The 23368-nt window shown below is 39.5% G+C and overlaps 1 protein-coding gene across 4 annotated transcripts in view; it reads left to right on the plus strand.

Annotated features, from left to right (window-relative positions):
• CRIM1 (cysteine rich transmembrane BMP regulator 1) overlaps nucleotides 1-23368 on the plus strand; it is a 202468-nt gene that overhangs the window by 131324 nt on the left and 47776 nt on the right. For all 4 annotated transcript variants that reach the window (XM_053587500.1, XM_053587501.1, XM_053587502.1 and 1 more), the window contains one exon: nucleotides 17857-17985. In XM_053587500.1, coding sequence (XP_053443475.1) covers nucleotides 17857-17985 — 129 coding nt within the window. The remainder of the gene's footprint in view (nucleotides 1-17856; nucleotides 17986-23368) is intronic.

Below are 23368 nucleotides of genomic sequence, written 5' to 3' on the forward strand. Positions count from 1 at the left end.
AAAGGTGAGAATATCTAAGAACTGAGGACGATCTGTTGTCAACTGGAAATTAAATGTGTGAAACATACTATAAGAAAAATTAAAAGCATAAATACGTAATCCAGTAGATGCCTTTTAACCTCATGAGTCTTGCATCATAAATTCAAAATACAAATTAAAGAAAAGAGGCCTTTCCTGCAAAAGTAAATGAATGGAAGGCGAGTTCTTTTGCCCTCACTTTTTGCATTGATTGGCATGTCCATCATCCTGACCAGAGAAAGGAAGCACCTGGTCCGTAGGTACAGCCATACACAAAACTGATCCATTTATTCTTGTGTCATGTAGCTGTTTGGATGAGGAGTGAATCTTAGTTTGATCACCCAGCATTTGGTCTCTGCAGCATTTGCATAGAGTTGTAATTCAATCTTCCTGTATTTGAGAAAAGAGTTACAGTTGTAGTCATTAATTTCAAAAAATTAAGTTCCTTCTGGAATTCAGATACAGTATTGGACATAAACAAGAAACAGCTTTAACTTCAAAAAACCTATTTAGGCTGAGTTTTATTTCAATTAAAGCAGGAGAAAAGGAAGGTCCCTCTTAAGGTACTGTGGGGTACGTGCTTAACATTTAACTCTTATGGCAACACTGTGCTGATGGCCTTTCCTCCTTTTGGAGGTGACGAGATTAAGGGTTAGAGAGATTCAGCTAACTTCCCCCACGTCCGGGTGCCCCGTGTAGTCCAGCTTGATCTCGTCAGGTCTGGGGGATTCAGCCGCATTTTGCTTGCTCCCCTCCTGTCCTCTCAGCTACTCACGCCCCTGTTTCTAACGTCTTTTCTCTTCCCTACTCGTCCCTGGCCTTTGGCACCATGCTGGAGAGAGACTGGAGTAGGAGAGCAGGGGAGGAAATCATTTGCTCCAGGGTTTGGGTATCATCACTGGCCTGCCCTCTAGTTCCAATTTGAGGACCTTGCAGGACAGATGCCTTTGAGATGCATCCCTGAGAGATCTCCCTGGAACTCAGCGTCTCGGTCCTGCCTAATGTGCTATTCCTCCAGTCTCTTCCCTCTTGTGTTTCATGCTCTGGCACGTGTCTCTCTTCATTGAAGCTTTCAGAAGATTCCCTTCTCTAGATCTCAGATAACTAATGTATCTGTGTTTCTTATTTTTGTTTTTAACTTAGTTGAGTAGTGAATTTTCTTACAAAATTGTATTTGCTCTCATTTGAAGATATAATAGGAAGAGTCTTTCTGTATAGGATCAAAAAACAGTGCATAGTTTAGATAAAGATACTAAAATGTTATTGGTTATTAATAATAAACTTTAAAATATGCAAGGCCCACGATTGCATTAATGTGCACAGCTATGATCTAATAAAAAAAAAAAGAAAGGAAAACTTGGGGGGGGAAACAATAAAATATGCAAGGTGAGTGGATCTTATGGCTTAGTGGATAGGGTCCAAGAAAGTCTTAGGAATCATTTGAAAGTATTCTCCTTAGTAGTTGTTCAATAGCATGCTTTAATGTAATTTCACATGATTTCAGAATAGCAAAAGGATTATACGAAATGAGAAAAAAAAGCAAGGTGTTCATGTGCAATAAATAAGCAATCATCTGGAATTATTTAGAGGAAAAACAGAAACACTAGTATTTATTGCAGTTTATACACATGATAAATTCCTCTGTGCACAATTGCATAACCAGTGTTGGCCCTTACTCTGTTAGCTACAGCCTCGAGGTACGTAGTCAGAGGCTGAAATTAGATGAGAGGACCCCACACAAGGATTGTGGTTTTAGATTCTTTCCAGATAAATTACTGCATAACCAAATACGGTGTGCGAGGATCTACGGGGAGGAACCTTCTTGTGGCAGTTGTTATGGAAGATACATACCTTCCAAGTGACAGCATAATGTGCTTGGTTATTCCCCGAGGACCGGGACTGAACCTGGGGGCCCTGAAAGACTAGGCAGCTACTTGACAGCTAATTTGATTCACAAGTACCTAAGTGCTTTTTAAATTGGTACTTAAGTACTCTCATAATGAAGTCTTAGCAAGTTTTTGTCAACACCCCATTCAGGTATACAGATAAGCCTTTCTGGTCTGTGGGTCTGTAACTGGTGAATACATTCTCATGCTTTGCATTGCTGGCTTTCTCTGCTTTTCTTCTGTGTCAATCTCTTTTTATTTTCTGACCCTTATAAAGAGCTCTAGTGGAAATACATGGAAATAACGCATGAAGTGTGCACTGGGAGTGTGCACAGGGAGCTGTGGTCTTATCTCCATAAACTGAGGGCAGAAGAGGCCGGGGGCCACAGAGCGTCTCCATCTACACCCAGCAGTATTAGTACCTCCTTACTTGTAACTCTTAGTGACAGTGGCCGATGTTTCTACACACTTAACCGTGCACCAGGCCCAAGAGCATCAGCTCTTTCCGTCTTCACAACATCCCTCTGGGACTGTCCTTCCAGTTGATGATCACAGAACCCAGACTTCAGAGGTCACGTGATCTTCCCAAGAGCAGTTGGCTTGTAAGTGGCAGCACATTGTGTCCCTAGAGCCCAGACCCTGGACTGCATGGACATTGCCTCTGAGCCCCAGAGTGCCCTGAACCCTTGAAAGAGTCTGTGTCCCCCATAGAGAAGGGATTTACCATAGTCTTTTGAATCCCCAAAACGGCATCTGACACGTGAGTCGATGCTCAGAGAGTTGTAATGAATAAATTTGAGTGAGGAGAGAAGGGAATGGTAAACCAGGAGGTCCCAGCCAGACCTTCTCTCAGAGCGCCTTAGAGCCCACACAGCTGATGGCCCTGTGGACCCCTGACTGATCAGTCCAAGAAAGAATAATGTTAGGATGTTTATCTTTGAAAAAACATTTTGAGAACAGAAATAAGAGTGTTACGGAAGTGTGTTTGGCTTGGAGCAGGCACATGTGTTCCCGGGTGAGCTGGAGCGATCACCTGCAGATCGGCCACATGCCCTTCTGATGAGCATTCAGCTTCTAGCGCCATCTCAGCCACAGCCATGGGGGGCCTGCCAAGCCTGCTGTGTCTTCTGTGTTTCTCTCCCAGTCCAGCCTCTGAAGTCTAGGCTCACGTAACTTAAATGGGGTTTCCCAGACCCTGCTAGGCTCATTTCACGGTCACATTCAGTGTACTGTTATTAAGACACGCTTTGCATGTATATACCTGCCAGTGCATCGTTGCTGGAGTCACTTACACAGGTAAGAGGTTTTTTTCACATCATCATTAGGCATTAAGCATAACTTGCTAATTTCCAGTGATAGCAATTATAAAAGCTACCTGAGCTAATTCTTAATGTCGGGAACCCTGAGGACAGGGTGCCCTTTAAAATCAGAAATCTGATCATTTTATAACTGAGGGTAAGATAAGGTATCAGGGAGGGAAATTTTGGCTATGAGATACATATGACATGCCCATGATCACTCAACAAGAAAAATTCAAGAGATGTGGACAGGTGTGTAGCCAGTTTAACTGTGGCACCTGATGCAAGAGATAAGAGCTTCATCATGACTTTGAAGTCCTGATGTCAGCCCTGATCTGTTGGCTAATCTTGGGCCATGGCTGGGCCCCACCCAGGTGACCAGTGTGACCTGAATGTTCTTCAGACCTTGCTACGTGCAGAGCCTCATGCAGAGAGGAGTTGATTTTGATGACCTTGGGGATTTAGGAGCCAACACCAAAAGTACCACTTTTTAAGACCTACAAACAACTTAGATAATGTTTTAATAGGTATCATTCAAAATTATACTCAAGCTGCCAGTAAAGTAAATGTCATGCTTATGGTTGAGCAAATGCATAGTTTCCTATTCAATATTTCTATTTCTCTGAAACCAAAGCAAAAATCCATTTTCTATCTCAGATAGGACATCAAAGAGTTAGTTGTAGACTGTCAAAGTTGGGTGATGAGTATGTGGGCATCCATCCTATTCTTCTTCAGTATTTTAAAAATTTTTCCCATAATGAAAAGTTAAAGCAGAGCTTTTGGCTAAGTTTCAGGCAGGCCTAATAATTGTGCTAATCTAGACTTAATTCTTCAGGTAGAGGAATAAGAGATTCATTGCACATGGATTCTTTCTAACTCTGGATGTAGGATGGAATCAACTACCTTCCTGTCACTTGGCTTTCTTGGGTCCTGTACTTGGGGAATCCTGGTCCTGCTTGGGACAGTGTTAAAGACTGGACATTAGGCATGTCTTGACTTCTGTGGGTTTCATGTGCTCCGCTCAGGGGCTGGAGCTGTCAGGAGTGCTTCCTTACTCATCACCCATCCTAATGTTATAGAAACACTGTATTCTCTCCCTGAATTCAAATGATTCAGATTGAATCGAGCTACCCTTCAGATTAGATTTCCACTGGCCTGCCAGAAAAGTCTGTACCAGGCACATATCTGGGTGGGAATTCTTTGAAACAAGAAAAAATGTTTCCAGCCCTGCCCATAATGCTTCCTCACTGAACAGTATCTCAAATGATTAAGCTACTGCTTTTGTGGCAAGGAGTCAAACATAGTTTGGCTGACCCCAGAGAGGCAGTGAAGTCAAAAATGCCACAGGGTCGCTTGTCATTAACATTCTGATACATAACAGGGATCAAAACTCAGTTTATGGGTGGTATTGCTTCAGTGCCATATACTATGCTATTATTAGTAAGCCAAGAATAATAAGATACTCGTAATATCTTCAGGACTGTTAGGCATGCTGTTTTATCCATTAACTCTAAATGTCCTGGAAATGAGTTCCATAAATGGAAATTAAAATATAACAGTCTGTTTTTTTCTTGTCCAAACAAGGTCAGCATGTTAGGTAATAAATGCATAGCAAATGACAATCTGTTAACCTAGCTCTTTAACCTAAACATCAAAAATTTTTCAGTGATGAATTTTATAGTATTTTGATTTTTCTCTGATCATCTAAAATACCTTGAGATATTTACATATCATTAGAATATAGATTAAATGGGTGCAAAAGACATTCCTATCTGAACTTAAAATATCACTTTCAAAATTTTACCATTTTTATAGCTATCCAGCTATGTGCATTCCACGTGAGAGGCGTTCTTCACTTGTTAGATCCACCAGTTACATTCACAGTTAAACACGTGGGAAAATAAATGTTGTGGAAGTAGTTTTGTAGAGAAAAAATAGTGGTTCTTGCTTTTAGCTGGAGGTTCTGGTGCTGGTTCTCCAAGGCCAGGATGTCTTTGCTTTTGTCCGGAATGCCTTGCACTTTATGCCTGATTTGGGGTAAGACTGTCATACTGCTTGAAGTTTTACTAATAAAAATGGAGATTGGCCTTACACTCTTAATTTACTAGATGATCAGCCTAAACAATGCCTTACGTATTCAGAATTATTCAGAGCTGATTCTGAAGTTCATGATTAGAAGATTCTGTGCCTCTGAGTCTACAGAGTTCAGCAGTCCCAGCTATTATTTGCCTTTTGAAGTGACAGGGGTCAGTTACTTGTTATTTCCCCTGCCGTCTCCTGCCCATATTGCTGAGAATCTCATAATTTTCCTACTAAGATAATAATTGTATCTAATAGATCAAACTTGAGCTTGCTAATTTTCATCTAATCAACAGAGGCAGGAAAACACAGTCTGGAATGCTAACTATGTGAATGAAAAATATTTAGTCATTCTTGAAATGATAGGAATGTTTTTCCAACAAGCTTAAATAAACACAATCTCTTTTGAGACTGTGTTAAACTTTTTTTAGATTAAGAGACAACTCTTAGGCAACTGAACAGAAGTTAATGAAGGTTATTAGGAGACATGCTCTTCAGAGAAGGCTTGCAGACTTTAAAAGAAAGAGTCCATCTTCTTTATGGTATAACCATTGACAATAGCAGAATTGGTTTCCTTTTAGCTTTTGTCAACCCAGTAGAATTTAACATCTTAAAATCCCCATCGTCATCTCCTTCCACTGTCTGCCTCAGCTCTAAGGAATGAATTGCCACACTCCTGTATTCAGGACCCCTGACTGTGCTTCGTACCTGAAGCATGTTTGTTTATTCCTACCAATACATGGCCCGACTATATAATGAAATTATTTCTCTAAAACATGGTGAAGTTTACCTCTTCAAGTGAAGTGTTTTCCTTTCAAAATAGTTATATGGGAAAGCTGCTTATTCCAAGGCTATGATCATTTACAATATTTGTAGTACTTCTGTTTTGAAACCGGTTTGAGCGCTTGCAGCATGTAGTATTGAATATCCTTCACTTTGTAAACCCTTGACTTGGAAGGTTTATTAGACTATAGAAAATAGGCAAAGTCATTCATATGTAAGTCTAAGTCTGGTAAAAAAAAAATAATAAAAAAGGTACATGATGGATAAACTGTTCAGAGGAAGCAAAAAGTGACAGTAAAATAAAAGCACTTTGTCTTTTATGACATAGTAATGGGCTCTGAAAGCAACTGTGATAGGAAGTTTCAAATAGAATTTTAATATGAACAGCATTTCAACATAAGAATCTAGCCTCCCAAAGTCAGCACTTTTATCAGTGACACTTATTTGTAAGTATAACTTCTGGTGTGTTTATTTTTAAAACATCAATTTACCTACTACATAATATTTTTATGATTTCTAGGACCAGAGGCATACATTGAAGTGTTCGTATCTTATAGCGTTTTCGCAAAATGGCAGGTGCTCCATGCAAACGTATTTCTAAATGAATTGTGCCAATATAATTTGCATATAGAAATAACTTTTAACACAGGTAATTCCAAAGTAATTTATTTATTTATTTATTTTTTTTTTTTTTTTGTAGAGACAGAGTCTCACTTTATGGCCCTCGGTAGAGTGCCGTGGCCTCACACAGCTCACAGCAACCTCCAACTCCTGGGCTTAAGCAATTCTCTTGCCTCAGCCTCCCGAGTAGCTGGGACTACAGGCGCCCACCACAACGCCCGGCTATTTTTTGGTTGCAGCTTGGCCGGGGCTGGGTTTGAACCCACCACCCTCGGTATATGGGGCCGGCGCCTTACCGACTGAGCCACAGGCGCCGCCCGAAAGTAATTTATTTTTAATATTTCAGTTTTTTACTTCCACTTCTGATTGTACCATTTTAAACTGTTTCATGATATAGTCTTAAATATTTCTTATGATAAAAACAAAATGATTTCACATTGTTTAATGCACAAGGATTAGCATTATACATAGTGAACACATTCAGTGAATCCATGTTAAAGACCCTATTAGGACTATTTTCTGTGCTGTGTCTGATGTTGAAGATAAAAGGTCACACAAATGTATAAAATGTCTGCTGAAATATTATTGTAAATTACTACCCATCAAAGGTTCTGGGAGCAGCACCATACCCACATATCAGCCTCTCAGTTCAAAACTCCCAAATGTCCCCTCCATCAGTCTGAGAGCAGGTTGGAAAATCTGTTACCAGGAGACTCAGCAGTGCCCAGTCTTGGTCCAGGAGTCATATGTGTGTGTACCATCAGTTTGATCTACATTTGCTATGGGACGAATAATACTGGACATTTAGGACATTTTTGAAATTTGTCAGAACACACCAGCGCCGGTAATACATTCCATCTTACAGTTTTTTTGAGTTGGAGTTGAGTATTAGCAGTTTGACCACATTTTTATTTATCATTTATATGTACAGCATATCTTTTTACACAATGAGTGGATTTTACCTTTGCATATGAGAAATGAGCTGGATTTGGGGTTTTTTGAAGCAGAACTCAGTTCAGACACACAGAGTGCTTGAGATCACAGAATGTAATGGTGTCTGCCCATGGAAAATAAGATGTGGTTCAAGGGGCTAGCTCTTACTTTGCAGCACCATAATGAAACACAACTAAGAGTTCTCCAGAAAATTCTAAAGCCAAGTAGTTGGTCCTGTGGACACTGAGAAGCGTGTAGCTTTCACACTGGCTGCTGGGACCACCTGGGGGCTGGGCTCGTGAGCCACCTGCTCCCCAGACCTCAGAGCATGTCTTTCATGTGCTCACCTCATTTCCAGCTTCAGCTTATTATTTCCTACTTAAAATTTACCAGCGTCCCCATTTCCTTACTAGAAAGTATTCATTCATGATATAATTTGAGGCTGCCTCGGATCTGTTTCAGATTCAGGGAGGTGTATTGATATGCTGTTTCTGTAGCCATTTGCCCTTGCTTGTGCCTTGCTCTGTGGTTGAGCCTCCCCTAGTTTGACTATCAGGAAGAAGACAGGAAATCATGTACTTCCTCACCTTCTTTGGACAGCTATTGCCCTCAGATCAGCCCCCTTTGAAAACAATTCAGGGAGTCTCTACTAAGGAAGCTAAAATATGTTCAGAGATACTAAGCTGTCAGTTTGGGATGGTCTCAGGCCTTTAGAAAAGGATCTGTAAGCTCAGATCTTTTCAAAACCATGAACTTCTCTTCCTTTCTGGGAATCAAGTTTTTAAAAGATTCCAGGGAGATTTTATGCCAGATGAGTTGCATAGGAGGTGCTCCACAGTCCTGTGGCAGAGATGCTGACAACATTTTTCTGTGCATGAAATGCCCCCAGTATTATTGCCATGAAAGTACTGGTTGAACTTTCTCTTATTGTTAACGTAAGTTTGAGATCACGGAATTACTAAAACTTCAGACTTGCTGATCAAAGACAGTTTTTAGAGATGAGTCTTCTGTATCTTCTTTCAACTTGAGAATGGCAGGACTACGGCAAAGATACCGAAACAGTAGAAAGGATACTGTGATGAGTTTGCCCTTGTCTCTGAAGATCCACAGAGCCCCCATCATGAGAGAGGAAGCACAGGGACAGCCAAGCACACAGAGTCATTGTTCCAGTTCACATTGGATAAGCTGATTACTAAGAGATGTCTGTTCTCTTGGAGACACGATAGACATAGTCAAAATGTGAGACAATGATGTCAGACGGCTGCTCAGCAAATGTGAAAGGCGCCACTGGCTGGTCACTAACATGCCCCACAGCTTAGCAGACCATGTGAAAGCTCAGCACAAACCCACATCTCAGATGCTTTTCATGTTATCAGTGGAGACAGAAGAAAGCGATGCTTGAGCTACAATGGGCAGTGTTCAGAATGCTGAGCCGATTGTCATACCATTTATCAACTGAGCTTTTGAGACCCACAAAAGGGCTCAGTTTGAGACTCTCCAAGAAGGAGTGTCATTACATCAATAATTATCACAAGTGATATTCTTGTAACTCCTAGAGTTCATGGAATAGTCTCCTTTTCTACTTTTTGCAATCATATGTGAATCTTATAGAAATATTGAGAGGAAGAAATAACGAATATTCCCATTTTCTAGAAACCCAGAGTGGTCCATCATCACATGTTGTGTAATGAAAGAGCAGGGACTCAAACTCAGTTTGCTGACTTCAAATCTATGACCTTGGCACTGTTTCCCTGTAGACCCCCATCATGAGAAGAGAAGATGAGGAATATCAGACAGTGATTATGAAAGTGCTTGATCATCATGGCTTAGATTCAGAAGCCGTTCTTGCTCCTGGCTCTGTCCTCATTGTTGAGACCCAGTTACTGTTATTCTGACCTCAGTGACCTAGCCTTTGATCCCAGCTTCTTTTCTTGGGCCTCTGCCTAGAATCTTGACCTTGCTGTTTGACCTCTGGGAAAGCTGTTTCCTGCTTTCATTTGTTCATTCCTGCTTCCCCGAGCCTAGGCACACAGCTCAATCCAAGAGCCTCTGGCCTGCTCTCCCTATTTTCTCAGGATTGACTATGCCAGTCTCGATCACGTCCAGGCGAACTCCAGACCTCTGGTTCGTGACAATTGGCACTCAAGTCTCCACTGAGTAAAACAAATGGGCTGCTCAGCCTCCATCAGTCTGCCAGGCACTGGGATACCATCACCAGAAATTGTGACGGTATCCCGCTTCTTCTTCCGATCCTCGCCAGTCTTTGGTTAATCAAGCAGCAAATTTGCTGAGCATTCGGCCGACATACCCGTAGTTCATCCAGTACGAGTCCCTGAGTTGAATGCGCACCCAGCTGTTTCAGCACTAGTACAATAACCCATTCTCATTTGGCATCATCAAGGAATGGCATGGTTCCAAAAGTGAATTCTCCAGATTGTTGGAATTTGGGGTGTCAGAGTTTATGTTGAAGCTTTTGATGGGATCCCTTCTATAAGGCTTTGTGGACTTCTTCAGCTGATGGTACAGATCATATTTGCACTCATTTCAGGGAACAGAGTGTCGTCATTGAGTGTCTTGTTTTTGACTACGTGGATTTTGGAGATTTCCTCTTCTCAGTTTTCACTATTACATTATTATGACTGCCTTCAGGTTTGGCTTGCTGCTTCGGTGTAACTTCATTTATTGAGCGCCTACTGTGCGCAAAGTACTGCTGCAATAACTGTCCAGTCTTGTAAAAGTTAGGAAATTAGAGAGTCAGCCCTTTAGGAACAGCGTGTCCAAGGCGCTTAGACATCTTTTCCTCCTTGTTCCTTCCTTGAGCAATACTGTCAGTCAAATACTGTGCTAGATGTTGAGGTTAACAGCGAATCAGGTATTGTCCCTAAGAGGGGACTCTTCTCCCTGGATCTCAATTATTTACCAAAAAGGTGAGTTGAGCCTACCAGAACTCTGATCATCTGACACACAACTATTTAAAATGGGTGCACACACGGAAACATATGAACATGGCATATTACTTCCAGTTAAAGGCTACCAAGATGTATTCCCCGTGAAAATTAGCAATAAGAAGAATAAAATATAAGACAGGTGTAAAAGGTCTAGATTATTCCTGGAATCCAGTGATGATAATGTTGTGAGCAGTCCCAGGCTGAATCCCTGGAAAAAGATATCCTATTCCATATAAAAAATTTTTTAATTTGTCTTTAATGGTCTTTTAATAATAATCTCATCATCATACTACTGTCTTTTCCTATTAAATATGAGGTTGGTAAAAGAAGAAAAATACCTCCAACAGCCAAGATTCCTTAGAAAAAGCATATAAAGTTAATAAATAAATAGTTAATAAATATGTGGTCACTTCTCTATCTGATCACAAAATAATTCAAATCTTGGGAACATTTTCACACTATCCATTTTAAAATAAGAAACTGCTCTGAGATAAGTACTTCAGAAATTACAAAGATGTAGGTGTTGTTATGAGAAATATATACAAAGGAAAAAAGGGTAACTAAATGTGTAGCAGCTGAAAGAATTTGAAGCTCCCAACTGTAGATTTTTTTCCATGACTTAATGAGACTTTCTTAAGTACACATTCATCCCCGATGGAAATTCCCACTTCCAGATTAGGGAATTTCTGTGTCCTTGATGCCCCTCAACCCCCCCCCCACCCCCCACTTATTGTCTACATTTAATAGAGTTTTCTTTCTAACTTCATTTGGGAAAATTTCATCTTCTCTGCACTTCTCTTCCCAGGCTGCAATTACATTGACAATTTGGTGATTTACTTGAATGGTGTTCAGACTAGTTATGGGTCACATTTAAAAAGCAACTGTGATAATAGAATGACATATGAAGATAGAGTAAAACAGATACGCTCTGTCCCTTGGTTCTGTCTTAGCCAGCCTTATCACCAGCTTTACAGCGCTGGACAGGCTGCCCTTAACTGCTGGGACCGTAGGAGACCCCCAGTACATTTAGCAATTGAGCTGCCACATGAAGTGAGTGTGGCTTTGGAATTTTCCCACTCATTGGGTATTCACACACAACTTAACTAAGTCTAGCCTGGAAAAGAAAAAAAAATGCTACGAAAGAGTGCTCAAATTGCCTCTCACAATCAAATAAGCAGGCTTGGGGATTTATAGAGAAGAGGTATGTAAAATATGCAAAGCATTATAGTAAAGCTCAAAAAGAGAGGCAGTAAGAGAAATACAGCACGAGGTAGGAATTAGTAGCTTCATTTATCTTATTACTTCTACTGGAAATTTTTTGCACTTACAAAAAGAAATGTAAGAATGTATTTGCCTTTAAAAAGTACTGTTTCTGGAAATTTTCCTATAGTGAGATTTTTCCAGAAAGGCTTTTTTCTTAGTGGGTTGGCGGGTGTGAATGTGGAGGCACGGGGTGCTGGTATACAACTGCTATCCTCAGCCAGGCTCTCCAGACCTGCTGCCGCCTCAGAGCACAGCACGGCAAAGCAGCACTCCTTCAGACAGTCACAGTCTGGGGCCTGAGTTGATCACCCCCTACAGAGGCAGGGCTACCCGAGAGGAGTGGTCCTGTACGCCTTCCACAGTTGTACATTTCCAGAATTGCCGCCCATATTTAAGAGCTACCAATTGGCTGTCAGCCTTCCCATGGTTGCTAATGAAAAAGACTGCTTCACACATTTCTCAATGGGAATAATTAGTATTGTTTACAAGATATAACCAGCTCGTAGTAATCAAGGTCATGAGAAGAACCTTGTGTGGATTAGTTTAAAACCAGAAGTCCAGTGAAGTAAATGGATTAGAACCAAGTTAATAGCATCCATTAACATTTTCATACAAGCTACATGTACCTAAAATATAAAACCCCGTGATAAGATTGTTTCAGAAGCAAACAAACATAATTATTATACATTTTAAAATAACAGATGATCGGAATATATTCTCCTGGTTCAGTGTTCTCCCAAAGTCATTGAACTGTATAACGTGATGATAAAAACAACCTTAAATTGGCTTCTTAAGAAGTGAGATTTGGGTTTCAACTTCTTACTACCCTTGCTGTTTTTGGAAATTTTTTCATAAAATAAAAGAACAAAAAACAAGAAAGTAGAGAGCTTAGGTTTGTCTAATGCATTTATACACGTGACACCTAAATAATCAAATACAAATATGTGTTATTTTATGGTTTACTAGTAAGCCCTTGGACTTAGAATCATGATTTTCATTTTAACTTTATATTCTTGGCCAAATTAGAATCCCAATGCCTTAATTTCCCTAATGAGTAGATAAAATAACCCATAGGAAATACTTGAACATCAATGTAAAATTCTGGTGTTGTAGCTTCAGAAATTTAGTGTTTGAGGCTAATTTTTAAAAATTATTAATATTTTCCTGGAAATACTTTTACTGTTCAGGCCGTTGTTGGGCTTCCTAGAGTATGAAAGAAATAGCCCTAAATTTTAAATAAATGTTAGATAAAGAACCAACAAGTGTTTGTTTATCTTATTGCATGTTATAAGAGATTTTCTTCCAGAATTTTTTCTTTAGACTTGGGATAAGAATTGGTATCTGCACTCCTGACACAATCCCAAGGGTTCTTGTAACAATTGCTCTTCTGAATAGTGTAAGGTACTTGGAGAGTCTCCAAGAAGACAACAGGTTGAGAATAGTGGTTCCCACTCAGATGTAGAGTAGGAAACAGAAAATTTGATGTAGATGTAACAAACACCCATTTTTGTTCTTTATTGCTTCTAGGCTCAGAAACTATTTCTAGAATTCTTCTCCACAAAGAAGCTGTTCCAGGGTTCCCTTTAGAAATAGTTGTAGCCAAAGACAATGAATTCCTGCTGTCTCAAGCCTTCTTCCTTTGGAGAACATTAAGGTATTTCTTTGATTCCTCAGCTGATTCAATACAAGATGAGATGGAATTTCAGGGTGATCCTGTAAGCAGTACGTCACTGAATTTCCCCTCACCCAAACCCCACAAGTATTTCCTCATTCTCCTAAATGAAGAAATCTAAGGCCATTTCTCTACTTTGAAAGAGGCCTGCTGACACATCTCTACCCAGCCAGTTTGAACGGAGTCAATTTTCTTTGCTCCGGGCAGCAGGTGTTGCGTACAGTGATGCAGGAGTGCTCCATAAGTCTTAGCAGGGCCTCTGTTCAGCTGAACCTTGTTCACCAAATTCCCCAAGGACAAGGGATCACCATCATCCTTCTGAAAAGGCATGTACTCTGGCACGTGAGATTTCAGTGTCAGACCCACTATAAGACAAGAGCACACCATTGTAGGGTTGAAGGGAGAATCTTCTGGTCCTCAGGCCGAGACCTAGCAGATGTTGTCTATATTCAAAGCACTGTTAGTAGATTAGAGGAAAGTATGGGTAATAACAATTCTTGATGAACAAATTTCAAGATGCTCTAATTTTTAGACACACAGAATACACATTTATTTTCATTAATACTTCCTCGAACTTCTTTGTGTGAGAAACAATCGTCCCATGATACCATGATTCTAAATTCTTTAAAATCACCTTTTCTCTCACCAAGGACTAACATAAAAACTATGTTAACCAGCTCTTGGCCATTATTCTTTAAAGACTGTAAATGTAATGTTGATTGAAAGTCCTTTAATTCAGGGTAATGTCAAACATGTCTGTCTTTGGAGTTAAGAAACTCTAAATTGTTTAGAATAAGAAATTGAATTTCCTTTTTCTCAAAAAATTGCCCTGACAGTAACAGGACCAGTTCTGAGATAATATATTAATAGGTGGAAAGCAAACTCTCAGATAGGTTTAAAGATAATAGCAGATTTTTTTGCTAGATAATTTATATATGGCTAGGTCATTTCTACATAGCTCATAGCTCATCGATCATTTATATATATATTTTTTGTAACGTTGTTCTCACAGAAATCTAACTGCTTTAGATATGGTCTCACCTGGTAGGAAACCAAGCCCTGAAATGTTGGCAGAGTGATGAAAGGCGGTAGCACGTAACGTCTGGCTTTACATGAAATGTTAGGAGACAGCTGCCCGTAAAGGTGTCTGTTACAAATCAGCAGTTACCCCGATGACACAGGATAACAGCAGTAAAGACTCGAGAAGCATGCAGCACTAACCCGAAAGGTTTTTAAAATTTGCTCCAGTTTGAGTAGGAAAATGATATTTATTTAAATGTCATAAAATGAAAAACCAAGTGTTAAAATGCTCTTATTAAAAAAAATTAGACTTCTATTTACATATATATATATACATATCACAGTGAACATTGTTATATTCCACTTAATCTATTTTTTTTCCACTTAATCTGTTGGAGGGAAATTTCATAGTTCTAGAGTAAACTGGTGGTTTTCATGAATAAGTGGTTTTGTTGAGGTATCTGTGTTTCAGTATTCAATGCTGAGAGTGTCAAAATTTGAAATGCTTCTTATGCTTCTTAATTTTTTCCATAGTAGGACATGAGTGGATGAGAAAATATTGTGGAAACACAAAATGATTTTTTGCTTCTTGCACGTCATCTCGTTGTCTGAGGTCTGGAAGTCACCCAGTAGGACTTGTACCTAAAATATTTAACATGCGCATTGTGGGACCAGCATATCCTGAACAGCCCTTTTGTGCATTTTTTCATTTGTTCAAATGAAAAACGCTGTTCTGCTGAATGTTTTAGGAAACGTACTGAACGTACTTCCTCTCATAGAAAAATGTGTTTCAGGTGTGCATCTGAAACATACCTAGCCGATAAAGCCTTTTGGATAAAATACAGGACTGGGACCGAGTGAGTCAGTGCTGTGGCTCTGATCATCAGATCATCCCATCCATTTTTTTCATTTACTTTCTAGCCATACAACCCTAATCCCATGTATTAATCTTAATAATACATACATTGCTATTGAGAAGAAATAGCATTTAGAGGTGGAAGATCATCTTTGTGAAAGTTGGACAATCCCTTAATAAATCCGTAAAATTCACTAAAAGTAAAATTCTATACCACCCTGTGATTATGCAATTTTTAAGTGTCAGTTTAATCTACTTAAACATATATTTTTCCATGGTATATTTTCTGAAGGCAGAAGCTTCTCATAAACTTCATGTCTGAAATGTCTGTAAGTGTGCAAGATTTTGGTCTGTGTAGATGCCCTTGATGTTTCTTTAACCGTAAGCCATCCACTACCACTGTGCATGGGGATTCAGAATCCATCCCTCATCCTTGGTCTGAAAATTCGCTGGACCATCAAATTCTCTCCTCCCTGGGATGATCTTTGTCTTCTGCTCTCTCTCTCTTAAATTTGTGGTTAGCATAATTTCACCAAAATATCAGCTGTCTTGTGACTGAGAGCTGGAATAGAATCATTGGTTTGGGTGGCTAATAAGAGTAACGATGAGTCCAGAACTGAAGATGTTGGCAGTAAATTTTAGGAGAATAAGAGAATACCATATCTAATTCATCTTAAAACTTGCCTGAACTGTTAACTACTTTTTGATGTTTATCTGTCTGAAAGAATACTCGGTCATGGGGCAGTGCCTGTGGCTCAAGGAGTAGGGTACCTGCCCCATATACCGGAGGTGGCAGGTTCAAACCTGGCCCCAGCCAAAAACTGCAAAAAAAAAAAGAATACTCGGTCATTGAAGGAAATTAGAAATTTTATAGCAATGGAAAGTTTATATAAAAATTTCAGGAAGATGTTCTTCAGACGTATGTTGTAATAAAAGTAGAGTGTGTGTTGTAACCACTTTATACGTATTTTAACTGGGAGAATGCTGATCCAAGCATCTCTTTAATAAGTCATCATTACTACCTGTAAAGAGTTGAATCATTGTCCCCTTTTAGGAGGTGGATAAAAATTTTAGAACTCTTGATCTTAGCAGTGACAGCTAAAACACCTATTTTGGTCTCTCTTCCATGGTAACAGAGGATGAAATTTGAGAAGACAGTGTGGACTAATGGATGGAGTGTTGGACAGGAGGTCAGGAAGCTCTGTTCTGTTCTATTCCCAGCCTGCTACTGGGTTGCTATGTAAACTTAGATAAGCCAGTTCCCCTCTTTGCACCTCATATTTTCCATCTGTAAAAATGTAGGTAGAGACTTTCTGTACTTAGCTCCTTCCCAAAGATATTGTGAGAAACAGCTTACTTGGAAGACATTCGTAGTATCTTTTGGTTGAAAAGATGCTGTATAAATATGTCAGTGTCTTTTTGTGCCCTTTGGCAATGCTGTCCCCACAAGTGGCATTTATATAAACTTTCTCTCTTACTACTGATGCACTGTAAGGGAGGTACCGTCACAGCAGACTTTGCATTTTGTAGAAGTTCGGAGTGTGACTGGAGTCAGGCTGTCTGGGTTTGAATCTCAGGCCCACCATTTAGTAATGCTGTGACCAGGGGCAGGTCTGTATTCTAGATTAACTCATCCGAAAAGTGGACATGATGGCGGCACCCACCTCTTTAGAGTGTGGGAGCATTTGTGAATAGCACTGTAAACGTTCCCCAGACACATAATACACTTCATGTAAGTGTGAGCAGTTACTGTCGTTGCCCAGAGCAATTCTTCATCAGCGTGGCAGGGAACACGACAGGGAAAGTACAGTGTCACCTCTGGTTCTGGCTTTGTGGCTCCCTTCCCGCCTGGCCACCGGGCTCTTCCTCTGAACACTTGCGTCTCCCTCTGCCACCCCCACAGGCTCTGTGCCCCGAGGGTAAGCTCTCCTAGTCATTGTCATCTGTCATATCATCTGTCATAAGTGAGGGAATGCCACTTAAAGAAAAGAAATCCAGGTGCTTTAATCTGGTCTCAAAAATTGATTAATTTGAGAAAGAAATGCTGGCAGATTTCAGAAGTATTACAGAATAGGGGGTGAGATAATTGACAGTTGGCAGCTGTGTCCTGATTATTAGGAGAAATAAACTCAGAAAACAGCAGGCAGAAATAGAACAGTTAATTTAAATGGAGTTCATTGGAACCTCTCATCTACTTTCAGTGGTAGTGACCATCAGACAAGAATTGTATGAGGGACCAAAATATGCATCAATTTCTTAAACACGAAGAAGTAGAGCATTCATGTTTTTAAAAATCCAAATGAAAATATTTCTGTTTCAGGGGTTAAGCACACTGCTAGAGTGTAAAAGTTTGGGATTTGATGAAAATTATTGATTAGACTTTTCATAAGGCACTGTGGTGTGGGATTTCAAAGATTGAATAGCATCTAGAGGTAATCATATGTTCCATTGATTCTTTTTTTTTTCTTTTTATTATTAGAACCAACCTACATCACAATTGATCCACCTGCATGTGGGGAGTTATCAAACTGCACTCTGACAGAGAAGGACTGCGTTTATGGTTTCAAACTTGATCACAATGGCTGTCGAACTTGTCAGTGCAAAAACAGTGAGTAGACAGAAGACTATTTTTTTTCCTAAGACCTAATATGGTATAGTCAAAGCATATTATGTGATTGAATATCTTTTTCACACCCATTCAGACATTCCCTTGACAACCTGAAAGGAAGGGGAGGAAAGTCATATTTACAGAAACAAATACATTTGGGGGACAAGAGCTGCTGCTTTATTCTGGTTTTGTCTTTGTTTCATTGTTTTCACATGCTCTGTGCTGTCCACTTGCATCAGGAGTGCAACCTGGAGCACGCCTTAAGTGCATCCTTCTGGCCACCCAGAAGCCTCTCCCTCCAGTCCCCTTGCTGGGGTCATCTGGTGACAAGGAGGTCACTCGTAATGCGGTGTCACGTTCCAACCTATGGCAGCCGGAATCCTTACACTGTGCTTCACTTTGTTGACCCCAGCCCTGCCTCCACATTGATTCCAATCATATCCGTAGGCCATGACCTCTGAAATGAGATAGAGGACACTGCATTTCTTCCAGGGGGAAAAAAAATAGCCCCTACATATGCGAAACTATTTTGAATTCTCCTAATTCTTCTACCAAAATAAATATCCTCAGTCTGCTTGGCCATTCCGCAGGTGACATGGTTTGTATAATTTTCGTGATCTTTTCTATCTTCTAACAAAGATTACATCATTGTTCTTACCTGAAGTGTGGCCCAGAAACAAAAGAAATAACCCCAGAATTTGGTCTAATCATTGCAGTGATGATGATGGCCTAAGTTTGCATTGGCTCATTGAACTACACACTGTTGGCTTAGCTAGTACTGAATCTGCAAGTAGCTGAAACTGTAGGTGCTTTTTACAAACCTGATGCTAGGTGGTTCTCACCTGTTCTGTTTTTGAACATTTGTTTTAACTTCTCTTTATTGACACAAAATATACATATATAATTTATCATCTTTATCATTTTAAGTATACTATTCAGTAATACGGTTTTTTAATGATTCAGTGCAGAACCAAACTTAAAAAGAAATTATCCTGATGGTTTTGAACCATTTTCTAACTACTTGGGATACTTTTGAATCTTGATAATGTGATCTTACACTTTTTGCCTTCCAGCTTGCATTAAATAAGCATAACATACGTGGCCTCATCTAAATCACTGGGTTAAAATAAATTAAACTACAGAACCAAGGACAGAGATGTATAGTACTAGAGACTTGCCTGCAGAATGACTTTGAACATGATCTTCACTCCTTAAGTGGAGTTATCCAACTAACAACACCTCAGCTCCATCTCCACAAGGCTTATATCTTGTCTGAAATCAAAGTGTATCTGGTAGCATTCCTTTGCTGTATTTTACAAATAAACTGACATTAGGGAGGCCCAGCTTGTTTTTTCCTGAACTTATGTTAGCTCCTAATGGTCAGTACTTTTTTCCCTACATGTCATAAGTCATATATTTTTAACAATTCCTTCGGAAGAATTTTTAGTGGTGAATGTCAAGTTGTATAGTTTTTGAGAATGTTTGGTCCCTTCTGAATTGACATTTGGCCTCTTTTCTGAAATCTCTTTGCTTGTCTTTGATCTCTCCCAAACACAGACAGTGGCTCTGGAATAAGCAGGTTTTCTGTGGGCCTCTGGGTCTAATTACCTGGACTCAGAGGCCTGGCTGTCATATAGATAGATGATCACTTTCTGATTTATCAGTTAATCTTGGTCTTTACACTCTTCATAACCTTGTAAAAATGTTTTCAAGAAGAAGATACAAAATAGCAGTTAAGTAGTTCTCTTTTCTCAGTCATTCGATACCATCATTCTGTCTGCTCAGTGGAATTAGTGCTAAAAATAGAATTTATGAAACTGTCGTTGTGCTTGTAATCATTGCTATCTTTAAATTTTCTGTAAGCCTCTACCCACCTGGGGCTGTCCTGCCTTCCTATACTTGATTCTGTTCAGGGAAGGTTCAGTCCCTGTTGCTCACTGATCTAAGTTTGCTCAGTTTTAACTCTAGAGAGTTGCCTTGGCAGCCCACATTTGTTTACTCCAATGGCCAACTTTGTTTTTTTAACGTCAAGATAAATTGGTAATGATGTTATGAAGAGTTTATAATTTAGTATTTCCAATGCCTCTTGAGTTACACATCCTTTCTGAACATGGGATCATACCTAAATTTTTTCTGAATTTTAGATTTTAAAATTTTTTTTGAATTTTAGATTTTTAAAATTTTAAAAATTTTTCTGAATTTTAGATTTTTTAAATTTTAGATTTTAAAAATCTAAAAATACAGATTTTATTGTGGCAAATCACCTCATTTACCACCTTCACCTGGTTATGCTTTTATGAAATTTTGGCCGCCTTGCCCTGTTTATTTAAGACTCTGGTCACTTCACAAGGAATCTTAAGAGAAGCAATTTCTCTTAACTGTCCTTGAAGTGAGCCAAAATATTAAATATGTCTACTGGCTTTTGGAAAATTAAGACTACTAGGATGACCCTCATCCAATCTTAAATAAGTTGGCTTTTTTCAAGGAACATATTCTTATACTACCCAAGTGCATCTCCATTTTATTTACACTCAGAAAGAAATGTGTACAGTAGACATATTTGTGTCAGTGATTTAATCCTTATTAGCCATTTATTATTTGCAAATTTTACATATGTGTAGATATATCTAGTCTTGCTTTCTTCTTCCCTCCCTTCTTTCTTCATCTAATATTTTAAAAGTACCTGCCAAGTTTTAGATACTCTACTAGGTGTTTAAGAGACAAAAATGAATAAATGTAAGACCTGCTCAGAGAAAAAAAAAAGTCTATGGCTGAACCACTAATGAAATAGCACCATTTTAAGCCAAGTGCTATATAACTTACAAAAATAAGTACTGTTAAGACAAAGATTCAATTCTTCAGAAGAACCAAGGCTTATGCTTATCACCAGAGTAAGGAAATCACTGCCTACCCACCAGGGCCATGCCTGGAGCTCAGCAGATACCGGCTGAGTGGTTGAACAGGGAACCTTCAGGATGCCTTTGGACATCATTCTTGTCTAAGATCTTGCTGTTCTGATCATATGTCCATCTTATCACATCAAGTTTCTTGACTTCAGTTAGTTTGGTCATCTTGCTCACAGCCACCCTATACCTAAAAGCATGATCAAATACTAATTGGAATTTGCCCGTTTGTCTGTAGCACACTAGAGTCTTAACCACGTAGCTTTCTACTCTTCCCCACTCCTATTGGCAGTCCTGATCATTTGACAACTTTGGAAGCCATACCTTTGGGAGGTGAGTTAGAGCAAACCAAGTTGCCAGACCCTGGGTTGTCAAGAGTCTTGTGGTTGTAGGCTGCTGTCCTCTCAGGCACTGGCATCAGACTGACCTGCGTCTGAGAGCTAAGGGCAAGTTGCTTTACTTCTCTGGGCCTCCATGTCCTCATATGTAAAGGGTAGATCATAGTACCCAATTCATGGGTTATTTTGAGGACTGAATAAATGAGTGAATACAAAGCTAGTTTCACTGCCTGACAAGTGGTCACTATGTACTGTGCATCATGACTGTTTTATAACATCTTTTTTCTGGGTCAGCCCAAGCTGTCCAATAGGAAGACCCCGTCACCCCTTCCCTCATCCACACACTAGCCTCCCTCCAGTTCCTCCTGTCCTCTAAGGACACGCCCACTGACGACTTCCCTTGTACTTTTTAATTTTAACTCTCTAATGTTCTCTTCCTCTTTGGTTTTAGAAAAAAAGAAAATTTCTTGTAGTCAGGTATAACCGTATTTTTTTTCCATTGCAACTCTTTAATGAGTATTTATTTTGTCCAAAATTCTCCCTTACATTATTTTTTCTGCATCCCATCAAAACCTTCTCATATATAGTAGCTCTAACCATTTATATACCTAAATATTTTCTTATAGATTAAACCTAACTTCCATTGACTTCAAGATTTCTTAAAAGAAAGCCAGCACCACATGACTATTTCTCCTGTCTTCATTGATTTGTAGTTTGTTTGTTCATTTACTCTTTCATCCATCTAGCTAGTTGAGTACCTGGTTCACGCTAAGCACTGCAGGGATACAGGGAAGTTACAAAGGATCCTCACCCTTCACTCGTATTGGTAATGTGTTGATAATAACATCAGGACTGAAATCAAAGTCCCCTGTAGAAAAGTGTCCTTCAAAAATATGTGGCAGATAATATGACAAAGGATTCATTTGTTTGAACAATTTTTTGCTTTGCTATTTTGACCTGCAGCAAACAACATTCTTTTTTTTTTTTTTTTTTTTTTAATTTTTAACCTAGTTTTTTTTTTTTTTTTTTTTTTTTGTAGAGACAGAGTCTCACTGTACTGCCCTCGGGTAGAGTGCCGTGGCGTCACACTGCCCACAGCAACCTCTAACTCTTGGGCTTACGCGATTCTCTTGCCTCAGCCTCCCAAGTAGCTGGGACTACAGGCGCCGGCTATTTTTTTGTTGCAGTTTGGCCGGGGCTGGGTTTGAACCCGCCACCCTCGGCATATGGGGCCGGCACCCTACTCACTAAGCCACAGGTGCCGCCCCAAACAACATTCTTGTAACACTGCTGAGCAAAGTAATGCATCAAGGACATCTCACCCAGAGAGTTTATATTATCCCTGACTTAGTTCCTCAAAGGCACATTTACAATAAGGAAAAGAAATACAGCAGAAAATGTAAAAATACAATCGCAACAAAATTTCAACTAAAATAGCCATTAAGGCTGACAACCTAACACTTTATTGGTACATGCTGTTAATAACATTACTTTTTAACTGAAATGTTTGCTGCTACCTAATAGACATAATACACTTCCGTTTACCCTATAAATTTGTATTAAATGACATCTGTATGAACTAAATGGCACCTATCCTTCAGTATCTTGTGTCTACCTCTTTAAATCAAGTGGACATGACCCAGATTATTGGTAGTTTCTCTTTCAGCTTTAACATTTTTTAATTATAAGATTCATAATGCTTTTACATGTATGTAGAAACTGATTCAGACATATAAAATTAATAGTGGCAAGGAGGATTTTTTGGGGAAATAATGTGTCTGAATCAAGCATCCCAAGAAGGTCACAGCATCACCTTCTGGGAGGCGGGCTCCTTGTTAGGCAGGCACCTTGTTCCCGTGTCATTGTGATTCTGGGTTTATCCCTGTCAGGATCAGGATGGGGACCACTATTTGCAGTGTTGTGTGTCTTTTCTTTAATAGTGTCAAGAACTTCTTGTCTGTCCATAACTACTAATAGGTTGATGGTAATTGCTAGTATTCAGGAGTTTACAATTCAGTAAGCCCTCACTTAATGTCACCAGTAGGTTCTGAGAAACTATGACTTTAAGTGAAATAACTTACAATGAAACCAGTTTGCTCAGAGGCTGAGTTCCAAAAAAGTTCCAAATAAAGACCTCAAACC

Source organism: Nycticebus coucang, chromosome 4 (assembly GCF_027406575.1).
Source record: "Nycticebus coucang isolate mNycCou1 chromosome 4, mNycCou1.pri, whole genome shotgun sequence".
In the NCBI taxonomy this organism is placed as follows: Eukaryota; Metazoa; Chordata; class Mammalia; order Primates; family Lorisidae; genus Nycticebus; species Nycticebus coucang.